Consider the following 21,829-nt stretch of genomic DNA (forward strand, 5'->3'; position numbering starts at 1 on the left):
GCACACACACAGCAGTGAACACACACACACCGTGAACACACACCCGGAGCAGTGGGCAGCCATTTATGCTGCGGTCCCCGGGGAGAAGTTGGGGTTCGGTGCCTTGCTCAAGGGCACCTCAGTCGTGGTATTGAAGGTGGGAGAGAGCGCTGTACATTCACTCCCCCCACCTACAATCCCTGCCGGTACGAGACTCGAACCCACAACCTTTGGGTTAAGAGTCCGACTCTAACCATTAGGCCACGACTGCCCCCCATGCATTGTGGTGCACAATCTTAATTCAAGTGATGAAGGATTTTGGAAGTCTGACAGTGTTGAGCACTACTGTAAGGTTAACCCTGCATGGTGTAAATGTTTGAAAATGATTAACAGTTGCAAATAAACATTCATTAGAAATTTAGAAAAGTAATCAGTTACATTACTTTAATAAAGTAATTGAAAAAGTTACACTACTATTACATTTTAAATAGAGTAACTTGTAATCTGTAACCTATTACATTTCCAAAGTAACCTTCCCAACACTGCGCATGAGTGTGTTTGTATTTAATCACAACAAATAATTACTATTAGAAAGTTGATTCACATGCACATGTCAGAGAGTAAGATTAACACTGATCGGCTTGGCGTATTTTATTACGGTGAATGCAGACGTTCCAGAACCGTTAACAGAACTGAATCACGAAGTGCAGAAACCCAACTAACAAAAAGAACATTTTTGCTAATGTTCCCGTTTAAGTATTTATGAACATTCTCTGAACACTCAAAACATCAAGTTTGGAAAAAAAAAATTTTTTTCTTGTTTATGCGTTCCGTTGTATCAGTTTGCCAACATTATGGGAACGTTACTTTTGAATTCTCTGAACATTCTGAAACAAGTAGTAACGTTTAAAAAATGTTAAATGAATTTCCCAAAAATTGTTTCAGAAAAAAAAAATTCCATAAATGATGTATAAATAGCATTTTTTGTGCAAACATTATGACAACATTTTTAAAGACCTAGAAGACCGATTTTCATAACTTTGAGAGAACCTTGCCAGAACATTTCCTGTTAGCTGGGTAGAAGTGATGTGCTATTTGTACTATAGGTAAATACAAAGTTTGCTATTTGCATTTAGTGTAAATAGATACTGCCATTAAAAAAATGGAGCTTGTTTTGAATAAGAACCGGTTCTTGATTCCCAACCCTCCATTCACAAAGTGATGCTACATAACACAGAACGGCGAAGAAGTGCATAAGCATGGGATTCTTTGGTTCAGCTGTATGTTTTTGGTAAAATTAATTCAGGTCTGATATTGCTGAGGTAATACGTTAGAAATTAAGCACCATTTCATATATAAAAAAGTAAATAATACAGAGAAATATCGTAGCTATGCTTTCATGCATCTGGCTTCGCTTCTCATTATTTTCAGTCATAAGGTACACAGTAGTGGTGAAGAGGGAATCTGAGGCCGTCATATGTGATACATTAAATACATTAAAGGGGTCATATGATGCTGCTAAAAAGAACATTATTTTGTGTATTTGGTGTAATGAAATGTGTTTATGTGGTTTAAGGTTCAAAAAACACATTATTTTCCACATACTGTACATTATTGTTTCTCCTCTATGCCCCGCCTTTCTGAAATGCGTCGATTTTTACTAAGCTCATCGGTCTGAAAAAGTGAGGTGTGCTCTGATTGGCCAGCTATCTAGTGCGTTGTGATTTGCCGAATACCTCAAGCGCGTAACGGAAATGTTATGTCCCTTACCATATTGTGATGCCTGCGGCAACCACATGTGACGACCCCAGGCTGGACTCCGCTTTGTCCACGGTGAAAGCCGATCCGGCGATCGACAGCGCGAAGTTGAAGTATTTCCTCAGCGACCAGCACGAATCAGCTCCAGGCATGACGAAGCGATATCGTCCTCTTTTGGAAGGCCAAACAAAGTAGTTTCGCTTTCACAAAGAAGCACACAGCGCCTTCACGACATGGCGGCAGAGGCAACAATACTACAGCGAGAATAAAAGTTACGCCTTCTTTCTTTGCGTGAACATTTGGGCGGCGTTATGCAAATCTTTCCAGATAGTGACGTAGGTATGTGGGGGCGTGTTAGAACGAGCCGTTGTAGGTAGGTGTGGCTGACTCTTAACTTTTATAAAGAATATCTCTTTGGATTTGAGACTATAGTCTTTGCAACTTTACAGATCTTCTTTATGCACCAAGAGCTTGTAACACTCCAAAGAGAAAGGAAAAATTGAAATCGCATCATATGACCCCTTTAAGTAATTTCAAAAGCCTAACTTGCGACGTTGACATCCAATTGACATTTGGAATGAACTATTTGCGTGGGTCGCTCTGCTGGTGTTAACTGTAATGCTGCTGCAATAGTGTCAAAGTTCATAGGTTACAGCTCACAGGTTCTTCATACACACTTGGCAGCGGCTGATGCGTGACAGGAGCTGACCGGCTTTCAGTGTCTCAGAGGAAGGGGAACTCTGGAAGGTCTGATCGATAGACGTCAACCAGAAACTTTGCTTGTTGGCGAAGTAGTGACACGTACCCTTGGCCCCGTTACACTCAATGAAGGGAGTGGTGCGGAAATCTTCTAGACAGGAGCCCGGAGACACCAGAGACTGACCGCCACCTTCATCTCCAGCTGCCGTGTGCTGTGAGGGAGTGACAGAAGGAGTTACAGGACTATTAAAACAACGGAAGTGTAACATTTTAGAAACTAAGTCTCACCATAAGGAAGGAATAGCCAATCCAGAGACTTCTCCAGCCTGCTGGGCATTGTGGAATTGTTATATCTTGACTGTGTATGGCGATGGCCACGGATGGAGCTTCGCACACGGAGCAGCGGCTGATGTATGGTTTTATTTCGGCCTCCTCCACGGGCATCATGGGAATTGGTGCGGTGGTGGACAGCCAATAGGATTTGTCATTGCGGTTGGCATAGTAGCATACGTCTCCAGGATTGCAGTACAGGAAGGGCATGGTGTTAAAACGGCGGAGACATGAGCCGGCTAGACCTGGATGACAGAGAATCACAAAATACAGTTATTGATTTAAATATAATTACTTAACATACGTCAGTAAGTTTATTCAGTGAGTAAGTAATACTTTTATTCAGCAAGAATGCATAAAACTAATCAAAAGTGATAGTAAAAGTAAACAGTAGAATTTATAAAACCGTATGTTACAAAAAATATTATTATTATTATTACTAATATTATTATAATATTACGCAGCACAACGGTTTTCAATATTGATAATAATAATAAATGTTTCTTGAGCATCAAAACAGCATACTAGAATGAATGATCATGTGATGCTGAATACATTTTAAAATATATTGCAATAGAAAACATTTCTATATTATTTCGGAATATTACTGTTTTCACTATATTTTGATCAAATAACTTCTTTCAAAAACATTTAAAAATCTTAACAACCCTAAACTTTTTGATTGGTAATATATATTAGATGATATAATAAGAAAATGAATTACTTGGAAAGCATTGTAAAACATGAATTACGTTCATAAACATGTCTGTTGTTGACCAGTGATGGGAGAATCTTAGAATCAGTTGATCCAATTTGTAAAATGATTCACTGTTTTAAAGTGCTTGAACCATCTGCTAGTGAAAGTGAGTTTATTTATGATTATATATTAGTTTTTGTTTCTTAGAAATTAAGGTTGTGTTCATACTAAAACAGTATTTATGTTTTTTTTATATGTTGTTTGATCTAAAGTTGTACAAATGATGGTGGTGTCAGACTGGGAATTACAGCACATCTTGTGATTGATTTTATTATTTTGTCAGTTGCACTTACCCAGGTCTTGGTTGTGGGCCTTCTCCTGTCCCTCAAAGTACAGGAGACTGTAACCATCCCATAACTTGGACATACCCACAGGGCACATGGGGATCTGCTCAGACTGACTGTGCTTCACCAGCAGATAGCCAACATTAACACTGCGGCCGGGCATTCCAATAGTACCAGGTAAACCAGGGCTCCCTCGGGTCCCTACCATTTGAGATGCATTATCAACTTGTGATTCACGTGAGAAAAGAAAAAACTATTTACATGAAATTGCCAAAATTATTTAAAAATGAAAGGCTCACATGGGCCTTCTTGATGTCCAGTCATCTACAATTGTTAATCCACTAATCTAGTCCAGAATCCTCATTCATTTTTACACAAACACACCACTTACCTTCTTCACCTTGTAGACCAGGGTGGCCCAATTGTCCAGGTTCTCCACGGAAGCCTGGATTTCCTGGTATTCCAGGGAGACCTGGCATGCCTTTTTCCCCATTTGGACCCAAAACCCCTGTAAACAGATAATAGCCATTTACACAATTATACTGGAGCACAGCAACAGCACAAAAGAAGAAGCTTATGCATCATATTCATGGCTTTGAATTCTCTTACCTGGATCACCAGGAGTTCCAGCAGGGCCTGGGTTTCCACGCCATCCCTGTGGTCCTTGAATACCCATTGGGCCAGGTGGTCCTCTCTCCCCTGGTAGTTTCAGTGGGACTGGTGGAAGCCCTTTAGAACCAGGTAAGCCAGGAATACCTTAAGCAACAAGGTAGAGAGAATGGATAAGATGCGGTCAAACTTAATGGACTTTATTTACTGCAAACCGCAACAAATGGTTCTGGCACCACTTCTGGTCTGAATAAATAAGAAATGCTAAATGTTCAATACAATCTAGATCCAGATCTCATTGCAGCCAACACATTTAGATCTACTGGTCACGCATTATCACTACAAAAAAAAATAAAATACTAATAATAATAAAAAAAATGCAGGTCAGAACAAAAATTACTTCAGTAAGCAGAAAATTTTACAAATATGATAAATAAACAAAATATTATAAGCAAAATTTGAAATATATTAACGAAAACCATGCAGTAGAGCTATTTTTGCATATTAAGCTGAGATAGGAAATTGAAAATATTTTATTATAAAAACAATTACACATTTTAGATTTTAAATATAAAAATATGTTGTACTCGGGATTAAAAGGGTCATGCTGACAAATCATTTCAACTCGCCTGGGGGTCCAGTATCTCCTTTAGGTCCAACAGGGCCCCTGTCGCCTTCAAAACCACGCCTTCCTGGATATCCCATCATTCCTGTTTCTCCATTTTCCCCTTGAAATGAAATAAAGCATTCCTACATGATTAAAGTTATTTTTCAGTTAAGGCTCATACTGGAACAAAGTGAGCAATCTAAACATTGTTCATCTAATATGATTTTCATGCGAGGATTCCACCTTCTGTCACATTTAACACATTCTGCTTTAGTCTCTCATTTCATTTGAGAAGGTGCATGATTTAATTGTCTTGACATAATGACTACTGGTCTTCTGTTTTGATTTTGCCAATGCAATGAGATTTGCCATAATCATATTTCATCATCTACCTTTTCTTCCTGACACTCCAGGTTCCCCTGACGGTCCTTTTTCTCCTGAGTTTCCCTGGACTCCTTTTTCTCCAGTCAATCCAAAATCACCTGGATTTCCATTCTCTCCTCTTGCTCCGAATGGAGATGGGTCACCTGGGATCCCTCTGGGACCAGGGAAACCTAAATGATAACAGCAATGGGTTTCAGACAAGATGGCACGTTCTCAAAATTAATTTTCAAAAAAGATTATAGATTAAGAAATAAGTTATTTCTTGTATGGTAAAGTGGCACTATATATTTACTTTAGTAATTTACAAAACATATTTAACCTTCTTTTGCTAAATAATATTTAAAATGGTTGTTAATAATTGGGACAAATGAGAGCCAAAGTTCATTTAAGTAGTCCATCTCCTCCTTTTACTGTCTGTAGTACTCATTACTAGTGTTTATTATAAATATATAGTAATGAGCCCTTCACCTGGAAGTCCTTTTGGGCCTGGAAAGCCATAGTCGCCTCGCACTCCTTTTATATCGGAAAATCCTTGTGGACCCCGAGCACCCGGTACACCTGGATGCCCAGATTCACCCTTATTACCTGTAAACACAGCAGTTTCAGTGTAGAATAATGCATAGCTGCATCAAATAAACTATGCACAAAACTCCAGTTTCAGAATATGAGGTTTGCCATTTTGAGCTACCTGAATCTCCAATGAAACCCTTGAATCCCACCTCTCCGGGGACACCGGCTTCTGTGCTGGGGATGCCGGTCTCTCCTCTCTCCCCTTTTGCTCCTGGCTCACCAGAAGGACCCCAGTTGTCAGAACCTTGCAGGAGACAAAACATACCAAAGATGACATTTCTTCATATACTCAATATTTGCTTTACATAAGGTACTATTAAAAAACCTTTCGAAACTGAAAATCATGCAATTTTTATTCATAAGAGAAGACACCAATGTGTATAATGTGATCATTCCTACGCTCTAGAGGTACCTGGAGCACCATTGATACCCTTTTGACCTTTCAGGCCATCCAATCCAAAAATGCCTTTAAGACCAGGAAATCCTAGAGGAAATATGAGCCAGCCAGCATTATATATATATATATATATATATATATATATATTGATCTAACAGCTCTCCTGAATGTTTTGCATATCAAGTGAATAGACAATAAAAATACATTAAAATACGTTTTCACTTTTTACAATACATATTGTTTTAAAGCAAAAAAATGTTGCAGGTTTCAAATTTACACATAAGGAAAATCTGCATAAGTATTAAATATGACAATTAGAACTACAGACCTTTTTGTCCTGGTTGGCCTTGGATTCCAGGGGTTCCTGTCTGTCCAGGCACGCCAGGCCAGCCCTTATGACCCTGGGTTCCTGGGAAACCTTGTAGGCCATCAGAACCTGATGAAAAAGTTGATCCAGTCAAAAAAAAATTTTCAGAAACAATGAAATCAAAGGATAATGATCAAGACTCTTGTACCTGGTGGTCCAACTTTTCCAGGTTCTCCTGGATAGCCTTTCATCCCTTCAATGCCATTAAAACCAGGACTTCCTCTGTCTCCAGACTGACCTGTGAGTCCCTTTTCACCTAACCAATGTACATTAAAAACTCATTGAAGAAGCGGTTCAGTAATAGGGACAGTAAAAGATCATAATTGTGTTTGATGCACTATAGAATTTAGAAATTCCTTACCTAAAGATCCAGGCAGCCCAGTTTCACCTCTCAATCCAGTTGATCCTGGAAGACTGATGGTAGGACCCAAGACACCTTAAATAAAAGATTCTTACATAAACCTTTTTGGCAGTTTATTTAAAGAGTATGAGAAAGTCATACATTAAGTATAGCATGGACATTTCAGAGGTTTATTTATGAGCACCTTTTATTCCCTTGATTCCAGATTCTCCAGGCCGTCCATGGGCACCAGATGAGCCTTTGCCACCCTGCAATTTAAACACAATGTGCCACAATGACAAAAAGCACAACATTCAAAACAATTTAACAGGACACCATATACAAGGAGATTCTGTGCAACGTTTTTATAAATGGTTTTCAGAGAGAGATGGAGCTCATTATCATACTTTGGGTCCAGGCAATCCAGGAAAACCCTCAGTTCCAGGAAGTCCTGTAAGCCCTGGCATCCCCTTAGGCCCTGGAAGTCCTTCTACTCCGTGAAGACCTCTAGTACCTTTTGTTTCACTGGGCTCACCTGGATGTCCATCTTTACCCTCCTTTCCTGGAACACCTGGTAGACCTTTTGTACCTGGCCAAAGGCAAGTTGAAAAAAAAGCTATAGGTGTCTATCTGAAAGGAATCGTTTTGTTCTATTCACATTAGCAAAGTTCTTGTGATTCCACACTGACCATATGCAGAAATATAAATAATTGACATATGATTAAAATTCTGATTAACATGGCAATTGTACTGTATACACAGAAAATATTAGGCATCCAGTCAGGCCACAGTCTTTATAACATTCAGAGCTCTCATAGCTTCTGTAGTTCATATTAAGTAAGTTACTCTTTGTGCCCTTGAGTAGTAAATTAATATGAATGTACTCACCTCTGGGACCAGTGAAGCCATGATCTCCCATTTTTCCATGGTCACCTTTAGCTCCCTTCATGACCTCTTTCATATGTGGTGTTATATGTATGATTGGCTTTTCACCTGGACGCCCCACCAACCCTCTCTCACCTTCAGAACAAGCATTGACAATACATTCAAAACCCACCAAGAATACAGTATGTAGAAGACTACAGTGATGACAATTACTATATTAAAGATGTCATATCACAAGAAAAAAATTGCTCCCTAGTACAAGCTCCCAAATACAAGTTGCAAATAATTTCAGTGTGATCTTAGGTTTGTGCAGCACATTTCAGCACACATTGTTTTACAAATTTGTTACAAAAGAAAGGAATGCTAAAAACAATATTACATGAAAAAAAAAATTGAACAGAACAGAACATGAAATACTAAATTATGGAATTAACTTTATATGTAGACCATGTAAGTGGGGAAAACAGTATGATATGACCATGATACCATTAGATTACATATTGTGTATGTACACACAACGAGAATCATGCTCTTTATTTACCTTTTTCACCTGGAGGGCCAGGAGGTCCCTTTGCACCTTGTTGTCCTGGATCACCTATTGTTCCTTTCTGTCCCGAAAAGCCCTTCAGACCTGTCTCACCTGGCATTCCAGTGAAACCCATCATGCCCTGACCACCTCTGGAACCTTTATTGTTAAGAAACATTGCAGCACTCAATTAATTCCATTTATAATTTTTAGTTTAAGCACCATCAATGATCAAAATATTGCTCAATCAATATTTCAATGATCAATATATCAAAATATATTTATATAACTTCTTGTTATGCATAATAAAGTCTGACAATTATCAAATGAATATAACATATCAACATAACATATCAAATGAAGTAGAAAGGGCAAGTTACCTTTTAACCCTGGAAAACCATCAAAACCAAATGGCCCCTGTTGTCCTGGATCTCCTGGGGGCCCAAAATTGCCTGGAAGACCAACATTTCCTGGTTCTCCAGTGACACCCTTTACTCCTCTGGGCCCAGGAAGGCCTGGGTCTCCCTGATATCCCCTTTCTCCACTTGGACCTACAGAGACCCAGTATATTTGAGCATTGTCGGGAGAAAAAGGTTTTGCTTCATTCCAATGAAATCAAATGTAATGTATAATATGCACTACCAGTCAAATGTTTGGACACACTTGACTGAAGTTATATTTCTGAACCTAAAGACCATAGGATCCGTGATATTCCATACAAATGAAAACAATTTAATGATTTATATTGTAGAGTTGGAGTCAGAGAGTGAACGAAAATCAGTCAATAGGGGCATTCACACCGGAGGAACGTTTTCATGGTTCTTATAACTATTGGAGAAGTACCTGCTTTTTGACGTGTTCGCACTGCAGGAACTGGGAGTGAGTTTAGCTATAGAAACACCCTTTGGAGGGACTAAATAAGCTCCTGTTTCTGAGTGGGGTCTAACCCAGCACAATAGGAACTACCAGTGACGTAAGTGTACACGCATGCCATACGAAACATTAGCACCCGGAATTTTTAAAAAGCTATGTAAACACAGTTTACACATACTTACTTAAAAAAAAAACTAAATCCACGAACATGGAAAACAGTGATAGATGGACCAACATTGAAGTACATGCACTTCTCCATCCTCCAGATGTTGGTGTTGTTGAATGCCACTGTCGGTCAGCTTACGTCACTTTAGAGTTCCTACTGGGGGTGCGAATGCAACCAAGAAAATGGCCCTAGGGTCTCTAGGGACCACCATGGTGGCTACTTCCTATAACTGAGTTCCTATAACCACCCGGTGCAAAAGCCCCTAATAAGAGTTTAATACACTGGGTGATTTTCTGATTTTTTTCTGACATTCTGATTTTTTTAACCTAGGTTTTTAGCATCAGTTGAGTTACCTGGTTCTCCGGTTTTTCCAGATGGTCCGGGAGGTCCTACTTGGCCAGACTGCCCAGGAAAGCCAAATGTTCCTGGCGGTCCAGGTCTTCCTATCTCTCCTAGAAGACCTGGAGGGCCACTTTCACCCTTAAGGCCAATCATACCTGGCATTCCCTCCATACCTGTGTGACATTGCATCCTTTAGTGACTCTAAAGAACAACCGGTTTATCTTAATCACAGGCACGGGTCAGACTTTCACTTTTGAGCTTCTGGGGTGGAGACACAGAAGTTTCATATAACCAGCATGAAAAGATGCATGTGGTGGCATAAATGTTTTTTTTTTAATGTAGGATTCACAATCACAGAAAAAAATGTCTTTTTATCATGACTACAACATTTAAAATGTAAGACTAAAATTCAACATGGAACAATACTCTATCCACAAAAAATAAAATGCAAATAAACTACTACTTCTACTACTACTAATAATAAATCATACATTTTATTTGTTTTACTGACACTCTCAAACTATTTTTAAAAACTATGTCCTTGATATGCAATAGGAAGTACACAGGAGAAGGAATGTTTACCAAGACAAACTTTGAAAGTTAGCTTGGCAAAGCCTTGACTGAAAGTTTGAAATAGTTTTATATAGTTTGATGGCTATACAGCTTCAGCATATGTCCATCATTATGGGTTTGACAGGTGGGTTTCTCACCCGGGTGTCCTTGAGGTCCTGGGTCTCCTGGAAGACCAATGACACCCCTCTGTCCTGGTCGTCCTGGGACTCCAGGGGCTCCAGAAGATGCTCCTAAAACTTCACCATGCTCACCCTTTTCCCCTGGAGCACCATCCAAACCTGGTGTACCAGAAAGGCCTGGAGTTCCTTCCACACCTTTGGAGCCAGGATAACCTAAGTCGCCCCGAGGTCCAACAAAACCTATGTGGTTGAAATCAAATGATCAGAGCTGAGAAAAGGAGACAGACAAATGTATACTTAAGAATGATTCAATAAAATGTAAAGAAACACACAGGCCTCCCAATGCTTACCTCTTGGCCCGGGTGGGCCTCCTCTTCCTGGTTCACCCTCCTCTCCTTTGGCCCCAGGTTCTCCAGAAAGACCCTGTATGCCTTTAGCACCTTGCAGTCCTAGAACATAATGGAAATTAATTAATTATTCTAGTTTTTTTTTTTGTGTGTGAAAACATGTACAATAATACATCCATTACCAGGAAATCCACTGAATCCTGGAAGTCCAGGCTGCCCTATCTCTCCTGGTGGCCCGGGATCTCCAATACATTCCACTATAATAAAGATTAATATGATGGACAACACAAAAACACAAGTTTTAAATATTGCATAAAAATCACGCTTGATCTTAAATTTTGCTTTGTATGGAGCAAAATGAAATTACACAAAGTAGAACCAGAAATCTAAAAGTATAAAGCTCACAAATAATAATAATAATATTAATAGACAGGACACCTAACACTGAAGTTTGAATAGAGTCTGCGCATTAAAGGGGTCATATGATGCGATTTCAAGTTTTCCTTTCTCTTTGGAGTGTTACAAGCTGTTCGTGAATAGATAAGATCCCTGATCATATGACCCCTTTAAGCAGAGTTACTTGCAATAATAATCAAATTAATCTGATGACTTGATTAATAATGCTAAAGTATGTTTATTGGTGACCATACATGGTGGAATGACTGCTATGTGGTGAAGCACTAAGACAGGAGAGAGATCTCTACCTGGAATATTCCACTGATCTCCTCCTTGTGGGCTACAGTCTCCTGTAAGACACACGTAAGATAGATATGAATAGAAAGGATAAAAGAAAGGTAAAAGATTAAGACGAATCTCAGTATATTTAAACACCAGGGTTCTCATTGTTAACTAAAGATAAAACCATTAAAATATTGAAATAAAATAAATGTTAACTGAAATAAAAATAAAACTTATTTCAGCTAGTTGCCAATGCAACATTTCTCAGCTAAAATTAATTAAATTAATAAAATCAAACACTTTAAACAATGCTAAAAGTAACAAAACACTACAAAATTACTAAAATCAGTGTGAAAACAGAACATATCAAAATACAATCAAATTCAAAATATTAACAAAAACTATAATATTATATTAAAGATACTAAAATAACACTGCTACACACCTGGAGCACCAGGTGACCCTTGTTTTCCATCAATACCAACTTGTCCTTCATCTCCAGGAAGGCCCCTTACACCTTTAGTTTCTCCAAGAACTTGACCGGGTTGTCCTATCGGACCTATTAGACCTGGAGGACCTGGCCAACCTGGGTATCCCTTCCCTCCAGGCTCACCTACAGGACCTTCTCCCTGAAGGAAAATAAGCATGTCAATACTTGTGAATTACAATGCATACTGTGGTTAAAGCTGTGGTCTCCTAATTAGAGGTGTTTTTGAGTGATCAGATATGCTAGACTCACAGAAGATCCTTGAAGACCTGGTTCACCATCTTTGCCATCAAATCCAGGCCTTCCTTGCTCTCCTGGGAAACCACTAGCACCTGGGTCCCCAGGGTCACCAGGTAGTCCTGTATTTCACAAGTGTATATATATAAGTATATCTACTCTCATGTGTATCTAAACATGTAACAGAAGATTATTACACCTTTCTGTGTAGCGGCTCTCAGCTCTCCTTGTCTGCCTTTGGGTCCAGGTAATCCTCTTGCACCAGAGAAACCCTGTAAAATGTAAAAATGTAAAAAAATGACAATGCAAATGCATTTTGCATTGGCTCATGCAACAATTTTCGTATCTCATGTGATCTTAAAGGGAGAGTTCACCCAAAAAATGAAAATTCTGTCATCATTTACTCACTCTCAAGTTGTTCCAAACCTGTATAAGTTTATTTCTTCTGTTAAACACAAAATAAGATATTTGGAAATATGTTGGTACCCAAACAATTGCCGGTAGCCATTGACTTCCATAGTCTTTTTTTCTATACTATGGAAGTCAACGTCTACCGTCATCAGTTTGGTTACCAACATACAGGTACCACCAAAAATCATACAGGTTTGGAACAACTTGAGGGTGAGTAAACGATGACAGAGTTTTCATTTTTGGGTGAACTATCTTTTAACAAGGCATGATATGAAGACATGGTGTATGTCTACTTACAGGTACACCATCCACGCCTCTGGGTCCTGGGTCTCCCTGATCACCATGCTGACCCCACTCTCCTGCCATGCCAATGTCCCCAGCATCACCAGGAGGACCCGCAGGACCTGGTGTGGATTTTACAGTGCATTCGCACAGACCATGGTCACCTGATCAAATAATAAAAATAATTACCAGTACAGCAGGATTTGCAAAGACTGACAAATGTCAACAACAAACACCTGCTGTGTTTCTAGAGAAGAGAGAAGCATTCTTCATTCTGCTCTAAAAACAGTTAAGTTTCCCACAATGTCATGCACAACATGACATGATCTTGGACATTCATGCATTCATGTCATGTCATGTCATGTCAGCAGCAAGGCTATCTTCATAGCATCTTGGCCATGCAAATCATCCCAGCAGTTTATTAACTTCAGCACTGATCTTACCCTTTGGTCCCTTTTTTCCTGCATTTCCTGGACGTCCACGTGGTCCTGGTGCTCCTTTGAAGAATTCTTCCACTGTATCAAGACACATAGTCTTTAATAAAGTCTTCAGTACGTCTTCATATTATTCAGTATTACCAAAGTCTCTTTTCAGAAAGGATGCTCTATATTGATAAAAAATGACAATAAAGAGTTTTGCATTGTTACACAATATTTCTATTTCAAATAAATGACTTTCTATATAAAAAATATTAAGCTGTACAACTCTTTTCAACACAGCTAATGGTAATAATACAAGAAATGTGTCTTGAGCAACAAATCAGCATAATATAATGATTTCTGAAGGATCATGTGACACTGAAGACTGGAGTAATGATGCTTATATATACGATGCTTTGTTAGCATGATATTTAGTCATGGCACCAGGTTTCGTTCTGGTTTAAAAATTCACCTACATGATCCCTTGGGTCCGGGAGGTCCTTGAAATCCAGGAAGCCCATCGGGGCCAGGTGGCCCAGGATGAGTGGCAGGATTACCAGGTTCTCCAGCATCACCTTTGGCTCCCTTTGGTCCACGTGGTCCCTCTGGACCCCACAAATCCACTGTGGATCAGAGAAACAATAATATCAGTGACAGAGTTTGGTTAAAGTAATGTCTAAGCCCATATGTGTTTGAAAATAGTGTTGAATAGTTCACTCAGAAATGATTTTATTATGATTTTATTTTGAATGCCAATCCCAAATGACGTTCTTTCTTCTGTAGATGAACAAAATAACTGTCAAGCTCCAAAAACGTCAGAAAAAGCATCATAAAAGAGGTCCATATGACTCATGTGCTAAAAATCTTCTAAAGTTTTACTCTCAAACCTGTCAGAAAGATGAGTTTGACGTCGATGTTGAATTGCCATTGGCCTTGTGTGACGTCACCTATTGTGATACAGCAAGTTTGACTACTCTTTGAATTAGTGTTTTCAAGATACTAGAATTTCTAACTCTGATATAATAATAACTTAAAGACATCAATATCCAATACCATTTTCAATACACTTTTGGAGTTATAACAGAGCGACAAATTGCAGCTGTTACTGGTGTATCGTTACTGCGGAAAATGGGTACTGAAGTCACTTCAAATATTCAGAATAAATATGTATTGAAAAATCTATATTTTTGACAACAAAAGTGTGAATCAAATTGAGAGTTTTGACAGAGGGCAACATTTTTCAGTGTATACTGTTTACCTGTTTAGAAACGAGGTATCAGGAGAGTATATAATTGGTTAGTACACCGCGGCAGCCCTCGTGTGAAGACCAAAGAGTGTAAAGACCAGCGACTCTACCTGCGCGACTCCACTAAGCAAGGACACAGACAAGGCACTTGAGTATTGCTTTTTCCCCCTTTTTTTACTTTTTGTACAGCTTGTTATCATCTGCTTGTTTTAGTCAATTGTACTCACTATGTGCTTTCAAATCTCTACTGTTACTACAAACACTCATAAATTACGCTGTGTACGTGGGAGGCAGCACAATCCTTACAATCTGCGTACTGTCCCCATGTCCTCTACTACTTTTCTCTCTATTCCAATTGGTCTCTGAAACTGCCAGTCTGCTGTAAACAAAGCAGACGTTGTTTCATCTATTGCTACTCATTCAAGTCTTAACCTCATGGCCCTAACTGAGACCTGGATCAAACCTGAGGACATTGCCACTCCTGCAGTCCTCTCCACTAATTTCACTTTTTCCCAAACCCCTCGCCTGATCAGGAGGGGTGGAGGTACTGGTCTGCTAATCTCAAATGAATGGAAATTTGATCCTTTACCATCTCTAACTGGTAACAGTTCTTTTGAATCACACGCAATTACTATTACCCACCCTGTTAAAATCCACTTTGTAGTTGTTTATCATCCCCCAGGTCAACTGGGTAACTTCTTCAACAACCATCAGTGGCCAATTCTCCACACCACAAACTGACAAATACATGATAACAAAAAATACACAATCTTTCTCCTACTTCTATCCACTCTCGGAGGCAGACGTTTCCAAACTTATTATTTCCAATCATTCTACTACCTGTTCGCTTGATCCAATCCCCACTCACCTCCTTCAGGCCACTTCTTCTTCAGTGATACCTGTGCTCACTCACATTATCAACACCTCTCTTCACACTGATGCATTTCCCCCAGCAGGCTCAGATAACCCCACTGCTTAAGAAACCCTCTTTAAATCCAGCACTTTTAGAAAACTATAGACCGGTATCCCTTCTTCCATTCATTACAAAGACACTTGAGCGAGCTGTGTTCAACCAACTCTCTATGTTTCTCACACAGAACAACATCCTGGACAACAACCAATCTGGCTTCAAAAGTGGCCACTCAACTGAGACTGCCCTGCTCTCGGTTACTGAAGCCCTGAGACTGGCAAGAGCAGCTTCCAAATCCTCAGTACTCATCTTGCTGGATCTCTCTGCTGCTTTTGGCACGGTTAACCACCAGATCCTCCTGTCTACCCTCATGAAGAAGGGCATTTCAGGAACCGCACTCCAGTGGTTCAAGTCTTACCTCTCATGTAGGTCCTTCAGGATGTCTTGGAGGGGTGAGGTTTCTTAGTCACAACTTCTTGCTACTGGGGCTCCTCAGGGCTCAGTGCTTGGAACACTTCTCTTCTCCATCTACATGTCATCATTAGGATCTGTCATTCAGAAACATGGCTCTTCCTATCACTGCTATGCTGATGACACCCAACTCTACGTCTCATTCCAACCAGATAATCCAACGGTAGCTGTACGCATTGCAGCCTGTCTGACAGACATTTCTGGCTGGACGAAGGACCATCACCTTCAACTCAACATTGCTAAGACAGAACTGCTCGTGGTCTCAGCAAACCCAGCACTTCATCACAACTTCTCTATACAGCTAGGTTTGTCAACCATAACTCTTTCCAGGGCAGCTAGGAACCTTGGAGTTGTGATTGATGATCAGTTAACCTTCACAGATCATTGCTACAATGGCCCGATCCTGCAGATCTGTCTTATACAACATTAGGAAGATTAGACCCTTCCTATCAGAGCAGGCCACACAACTCCTTGTTCAAGCTCTTGTTCTCTCCAGACCGGACTATTGTAATGCTCTCTTGGCGGGCCTTCTGGCATGTATTATTAAGCCTCTGCCACTGATCCAGAAGGCAGTAGCGAGATTGGTCTTCAATGAGCTGAAGAAAGCCCATGTCACACCTCTCTTTATCAGTTCAAACTGGCTTCCAAGAGCAACTCGCATCAAATTCAAGGTACTGATGTTTGCCTACAAGACAACCACTGGCTCTGCACCAATATAACTAAACTCGCTAGTTCAGACTTATGCGCCCTCCAGAAGTTTGCATTCTGCAAGTGAACAACGCCTCGTGGTGCCATTCCGAAGAACAAAATCACTCTCCTTGACCTTTTCTTGGACTGTTCCCAGCTGATGGAATGACCTGCCTATCTCAATTCGAGCAGCTGAGTCTTTAGCCATTTTCAAAAAAATGTTTTTTTCGTCAGCACTTGACCAATTAATACTAGCACTTACCTATTCTATTCTATTCTATTCTATTCTATCTGTTATTTCTAATTTAATAAAATAAAATAAAATAAAAAAACTATTTTATGTGCACTGTGCTAGACTAACTGAGACACTTGTATACTGTTGCCCTCTTGTTGGTCTGATTGCTTCTATTGTTCTCCTAAATTGCAAGTCACTTTGGATAAAAGCGTCTACTAAATGATTAAGAGTAAATGTTAATGTAAATTTTGGGTTATTTTTATCTCACAACGGGAATGATATCCAAGCCATTTCATTGAATGCAAAGCATGGCAAAGAGCAGCATTACTCAAAACTTCTCCTTGTGTCTCCTTGAAGACACCAACATGAGGGTGAATAAATAATAAAAGAATTTCCATTTTAGATTGAAAAATACCTGGTTGTTGTTCAGAGGGAGAGGGGCCTGGGGGACCCGGCATTCCTTTAGTACCCTTAGGACCATACTCTCCAATTGGGCCACGCTCTCCCGGAGGTCCTGGAGGACCCACTACATAAGCAAGAGAAACAGACAGAAGCAAAGAAAGAAAGATTTTGAGAAAGTATTGGGAAACTGGATTGTATGTTGAAAGTCAGATTAGGACTATTAAAACAGCAGATATTAAGTAAGGCATAATGTACATTCAGCCTGTTGTTATCGCAGAATAACCCCTGACAGGGTGATCAGGACCCCAACGCGAAGCGGAGGATGTACATTACCCCGCTTATTACACGGCTACTTGCCACAAAAGTAAATAATTAGATGCTAAATATTAATTTGAGTTGAAATTTTTTAATGCAAAGCTTCAGTGAAGACAGCAGTTGCGAGCAAGCGGCAAGTTCAAACTAGACGGATATTTAAGGGATACGGTGCAGTCACACCACTTATTATACAACATTTCACCACATAAATAATTATGGCTATAAAAGATTTAAGACATTGATTTAAGACGAAAATGTTTTAAAATTTTACCAGTTTGTTAGTTATCTTATAATCCATTACAGTGTGCAAAACAATCATCGCAAAATGGCACCAGCTGCTTTTGTATCAAACGAGAGAGCAAGTCCGCAATACCAGGATGACATAATTAAATAATTGTACACAATTTTGAATCGAGTTTTAATATTTTATTAGCTAAACAAACACAAATCTTCCACCATGAAAAAACTGTTCCTAGCAAGAGTATAGCACCGACTTCAGTTACCCGGATGAGCCTGTGTCATCAGCTTTTAACGGTTGTTGTCGAGGGATAACATACCTCGGAATGTTGTGACTGACCAATCAGAATCAAGTATTCCACAGAGGCGTGTAATAAACAGCTATAATCTTAAACGCATTATTTTTAGTACCTCCAGTATCTTCAAAAGGACCAATCAGCTCTCCAGGTTCTCCTCTATCTCCCTGTTGAATGATATGCATTTAGGTCATAAAATTTTGATGCAGATTGAATGGTAAGATATGACAAGAAATAGCACTAAACCAGAAATGGATTTATACCTTGTGACCATAATTTCCTGGGAAACCTGGTAGTCCAATGTCACCCTGTAGAAATGGAGAGAGATTTTAAGAAATCCACAAAAAATCCACAAAAGTCAATGCACTGCTGTGAAAATGATCAAAATGATGTACTCTAGGTCCTGGAAAGCCATTTAGTCCTGGGTTTCCCTGTAATTAATAAGAATTGGTTAAATATTTTAGACAAAAATGTTGAATATGTGTACATATCCAAAAAAAGTACAGATCAGAAATGTTTTATTTTTTTTAAGTCTTTGCATAGGGTTAATACAGAGATTTCAACTCCTAATCAATCATACCCATTGTCCTGGAAACCCTGACACACCAGTCTCTCCTTTGGTAGATAAATATCCCTGAAATAATAATAATAAAAAATTATCAAGATGCTGCCAATGTCCCTGTAGGTTCACTCGGTGGCGACCTTGCCAGCTATTTTTAAGTCACTCTTATCTACTTGAATGAGGAAAGACCATCTGCAAAACTCAGGATTACATTACAATAATATACTTTATATGACCAATAAAATCAGACAACAATTATGTGAAAAAGCATTTCCATCAATCACACTAAACATAATATCACACTCAATCAAAAAGGAAGTTGGCTTTTTTAAGGCAGGGTTTTCATTCCAAAAAAATCATTTTTGTGTTAAAAAAAGCTCAAATACCACTCACCAAATCTCCTGGTTCTCCTTTATAACCTTTCAAGCCTTTTTCACCCTGTTAAAACAAATGAAAGACATATGAAAGAAAAATAATAGTACATAGATCATTTGCTCCACTGAGATAAAATATTTGTAATATTTTCATGAACTAATTTTCTTCTTGCCTGCCATTCTGAAGGGATTGGACGGGTTTGTGAGTAAGGTCCTGGAAGGCCCAGCTCTCCATTCTCCCCCTGTGGTGAGGATATAAAATCCATATGGGTTAACAGTGCAGAGAATAGGCCATAATATTAGTCTGACATAAGACACTAAATATTTGTCTCACCATTTCTCCTTTGACTCCTTTTAACATTTTAGTAGTTTCACCCTGTACAGATACAACACATTAACATCAAATGGAAGATGTTTATTTACTAAAGTGATGTAAAGAGGACACACTAGAATATGCTGTCATAAAACATGAAAGTAAATCTTTCATAAAATTAACCAAATCATTGTGTTTTACTACCTTTTGTCCTTTAACACCTTTAATGCCAGTAGGACCCTAAAGAAAGATAAAACAGTAAGAAGAAGTGATGGTAGATTTGGAAAAAAAAAGCAAGCAGTACTTATATTATAACTAGAGTTGTCATGATTATAACTTGGGCTGTCTAACAATTAAAATTTTAAACTAATTAATTATATGATGTGCCGATTAATAAATCAAATTAATTGCTAATTAATTGCACATCAATTTAGTCTGAGAAATTACCCCCCAAAAGTTAATTTAAAGTCATTACTGTGTTAAATGAGAAAACAAAAAAAAAAACCTTGAATAGACATTACAAAAAGTAGCGTTAGAAACAAATATATCAAATGTATCATATGTCATAACATTGTTTTCATATGTTTCATTTGAATTAGCGTTTAGGTATAATTACACAGACTGTTCAGAGGTGTCATGAATGCATTTACACTGCAAGTAGAAATGCATAAATAATGCTATGACATTTGTTAAAATAGCTGATTCATTCAGAAAAAAGCAAGTGAGTGTCTTTATGAATGGATCCCTGATTCACTGGCTCACTTGATTTGTTCAAAAACATGGATTCATTCAGTAATGAAACACTGCTGAGTGCTGTTTGGAAAGGCACAACAGTTACGTTGCGACTTTTGTTTGCAAACTATTTTCATTGGCGAAATTGAGCAAAAGCAGATTGACATATTGTCTTTAAAATGTCACACAATATTAATTTCTTTTTTATTTAAATGTTGTATAAAATCAATGTCACTTTCAAATGTGCAGATATTCAGGAAAAAAACAGCACTCTTCTTTGTGTGATGTTGCTGAACTTTGAATGAATGAATGAATGAATGAAGCATATATCATATGATATAAATATAAATATAAATATAAGACAATTGCCCATATAAACATAATTGCCCTTGTATCTTGAATTATAGTGGCATATAACTGCATTCTAATAGGCTACATCACACAGTCAGCTGTCATCACTGCACATAATGTAAGAAGATGTACAAGTTTGGGCCGGGTCAGGGTGTGTTAAATGTGTTAATTTTTTCCATAATTAATCACACCAAGGGCTGGGTGATATGACCCAAAAAATTATCACGATATCAATAATCACGATAAATGTCAAATCTTCATTTCTTTCCAGTTTAAAGGCAGATTTCTCCTCCTGAGTGAAAGTTGTAGAAATCATATTTTTTCAAATCATGAAAAAGGTTTGTGCTCCCTGATTTTGATGGCACGGTGCAGATGTAAATGTTCATAAACAAACAAAAACAGTAACATCTGTACAAATTGTAACAACCTCATTTTTATAGGGTAAAACTGAAATATTCTGACAGTTCGAGTTAGGACTCTACTTTTATTAAAATTAACAATTGGTCATCTATAGTATCAATTTGTATGAAAACAGTAGCCTAAATAAATACATTTAGTATAAATACAAATGCACAAATGCTATAGCTTAATAACAACCATTACTCCTGTAATACATTTAATACATGTCTACATGAATAATATAATAAAATTCCATATGTATATCCCACATTTCTGCCACAATATACCATGGTGCAGTTAGCATTAATACAGTAAATCAATGGAAAACCTTCTAACAGGATTGTTCATGGCACAATATTTCTCATGTTTGTCAGCGCTGTTTCATCTGGCTTTAAACTAAAAATCACTGAGACATTTGTGTTCTTCGCTGAATTCAAGCACTTCTCGATGGATCTCACAGCGCTGGTCACGTGACTGAGATGAGTCAACTCGTCTCTTTGTGCTGCGCTGCCGTTTGAGCCAAGCTGATAATTGGTTTGTGTGGTGCCATTAACGCAGTTTCATTATACTTTTGGTGCATACACATTATATCAAACATTTATCGAACATGTGTTATCGTTTTATCAAGGGCAAAATATATTGTGATAATTATTGTTATCATTTTATCGCCCAGCCCTAATCACACCAAATTAACATTTTACATAGACAGCCCTAATTATAACAGTACTTTTATTATAACAGTAATTTTATTGTACGTGTGACTAACTCACCCAAGGACCTTGGAATCCTGGCAGTCCTCTGTACCCTGGGTTACCAGTTGGTCCCTGTAAGAGTGAAATTTAATGTTTTAGAAAACATTTTTTCTCCTTCACC

General features: G+C 38.5%; 1 protein-coding gene and 1 long non-coding RNA gene across 2 annotated transcripts in view; one reads left to right on the plus strand and one right to left on the minus strand.

Annotated features, from left to right (window-relative positions):
• LOC107703048 (uncharacterized) overlaps positions 1 to 707 on the plus strand; it is a 2,109-nt gene extending 1,402 nt beyond the window's left edge. Inside the window, exon 2 of the long non-coding RNA XR_001635813.1 lies at positions 533 to 707. This is a non-coding gene — a long non-coding RNA (uncharacterized LOC107703048). The remainder of the gene's footprint in view (positions 1 to 532) is intronic.
• Positions 708 to 2,210: 1,503 nt separating this feature from the next.
• col4a2 (collagen, type IV, alpha 2) overlaps positions 2,211 to 21,829 on the minus strand; it is a 113,076-nt gene continuing 93,457 nt past the window's right edge. The window contains exons 10-48 of the mRNA XM_016505341.1: positions 21,727 to 21,780; positions 19,679 to 19,714; positions 19,496 to 19,537; positions 19,335 to 19,403; positions 19,181 to 19,225; positions 18,806 to 18,859; positions 18,621 to 18,656; positions 18,489 to 18,533; positions 18,341 to 18,392; positions 17,391 to 17,501; positions 13,903 to 14,049; positions 13,451 to 13,522; positions 13,023 to 13,171; positions 12,514 to 12,586; positions 12,330 to 12,436; positions 12,036 to 12,219; positions 11,617 to 11,658; positions 11,095 to 11,169; positions 10,916 to 11,014; positions 10,584 to 10,805; positions 9,885 to 10,046; positions 8,873 to 9,043; positions 8,508 to 8,651; positions 7,970 to 8,101; positions 7,489 to 7,670; positions 7,287 to 7,350; positions 7,103 to 7,177; positions 6,890 to 6,997; positions 6,703 to 6,810; positions 6,390 to 6,461; positions 6,096 to 6,221; positions 5,876 to 5,992; positions 5,416 to 5,577; positions 5,046 to 5,144; positions 4,417 to 4,563; positions 4,199 to 4,315; positions 3,817 to 4,008; positions 2,725 to 3,011; positions 2,211 to 2,648 (exon numbers count right to left, since the gene is read on the minus strand). Of these exons, the coding sequence (XP_016360827.1) occupies positions 2,394 to 2,648; positions 2,725 to 3,011; positions 3,817 to 4,008; positions 4,199 to 4,315; positions 4,417 to 4,563; positions 5,046 to 5,144; positions 5,416 to 5,577; positions 5,876 to 5,992; positions 6,096 to 6,221; positions 6,390 to 6,461; positions 6,703 to 6,810; positions 6,890 to 6,997; positions 7,103 to 7,177; positions 7,287 to 7,350; positions 7,489 to 7,670; positions 7,970 to 8,101; positions 8,508 to 8,651; positions 8,873 to 9,043; positions 9,885 to 10,046; positions 10,584 to 10,805; positions 10,916 to 11,014; positions 11,095 to 11,169; positions 11,617 to 11,658; positions 12,036 to 12,219; positions 12,330 to 12,436; positions 12,514 to 12,586; positions 13,023 to 13,171; positions 13,451 to 13,522; positions 13,903 to 14,049; positions 17,391 to 17,501; positions 18,341 to 18,392; positions 18,489 to 18,533; positions 18,621 to 18,656; positions 18,806 to 18,859; positions 19,181 to 19,225; positions 19,335 to 19,403; positions 19,496 to 19,537; positions 19,679 to 19,714; positions 21,727 to 21,780 (4,434 nt within the window). The 3' untranslated portion in view covers positions 2,211 to 2,393. The remainder of the gene's footprint in view (positions 2,649 to 2,724; positions 3,012 to 3,816; positions 4,009 to 4,198; positions 4,316 to 4,416; positions 4,564 to 5,045; positions 5,145 to 5,415; positions 5,578 to 5,875; positions 5,993 to 6,095; positions 6,222 to 6,389; positions 6,462 to 6,702; positions 6,811 to 6,889; positions 6,998 to 7,102; positions 7,178 to 7,286; positions 7,351 to 7,488; positions 7,671 to 7,969; positions 8,102 to 8,507; positions 8,652 to 8,872; positions 9,044 to 9,884; positions 10,047 to 10,583; positions 10,806 to 10,915; positions 11,015 to 11,094; positions 11,170 to 11,616; positions 11,659 to 12,035; positions 12,220 to 12,329; positions 12,437 to 12,513; positions 12,587 to 13,022; positions 13,172 to 13,450; positions 13,523 to 13,902; positions 14,050 to 17,390; positions 17,502 to 18,340; positions 18,393 to 18,488; positions 18,534 to 18,620; positions 18,657 to 18,805; positions 18,860 to 19,180; positions 19,226 to 19,334; positions 19,404 to 19,495; positions 19,538 to 19,678; positions 19,715 to 21,726; positions 21,781 to 21,829) is intronic.

Source organism: Sinocyclocheilus anshuiensis, unplaced genomic scaffold (assembly GCF_001515605.1).
Source record: "Sinocyclocheilus anshuiensis isolate Anshui unplaced genomic scaffold, SAMN03320099.WGS_v1.1 scaffold1094, whole genome shotgun sequence".
Lineage (NCBI taxonomy): Eukaryota > Metazoa > Chordata > Actinopteri > Cypriniformes > Cyprinidae > Sinocyclocheilus > Sinocyclocheilus anshuiensis.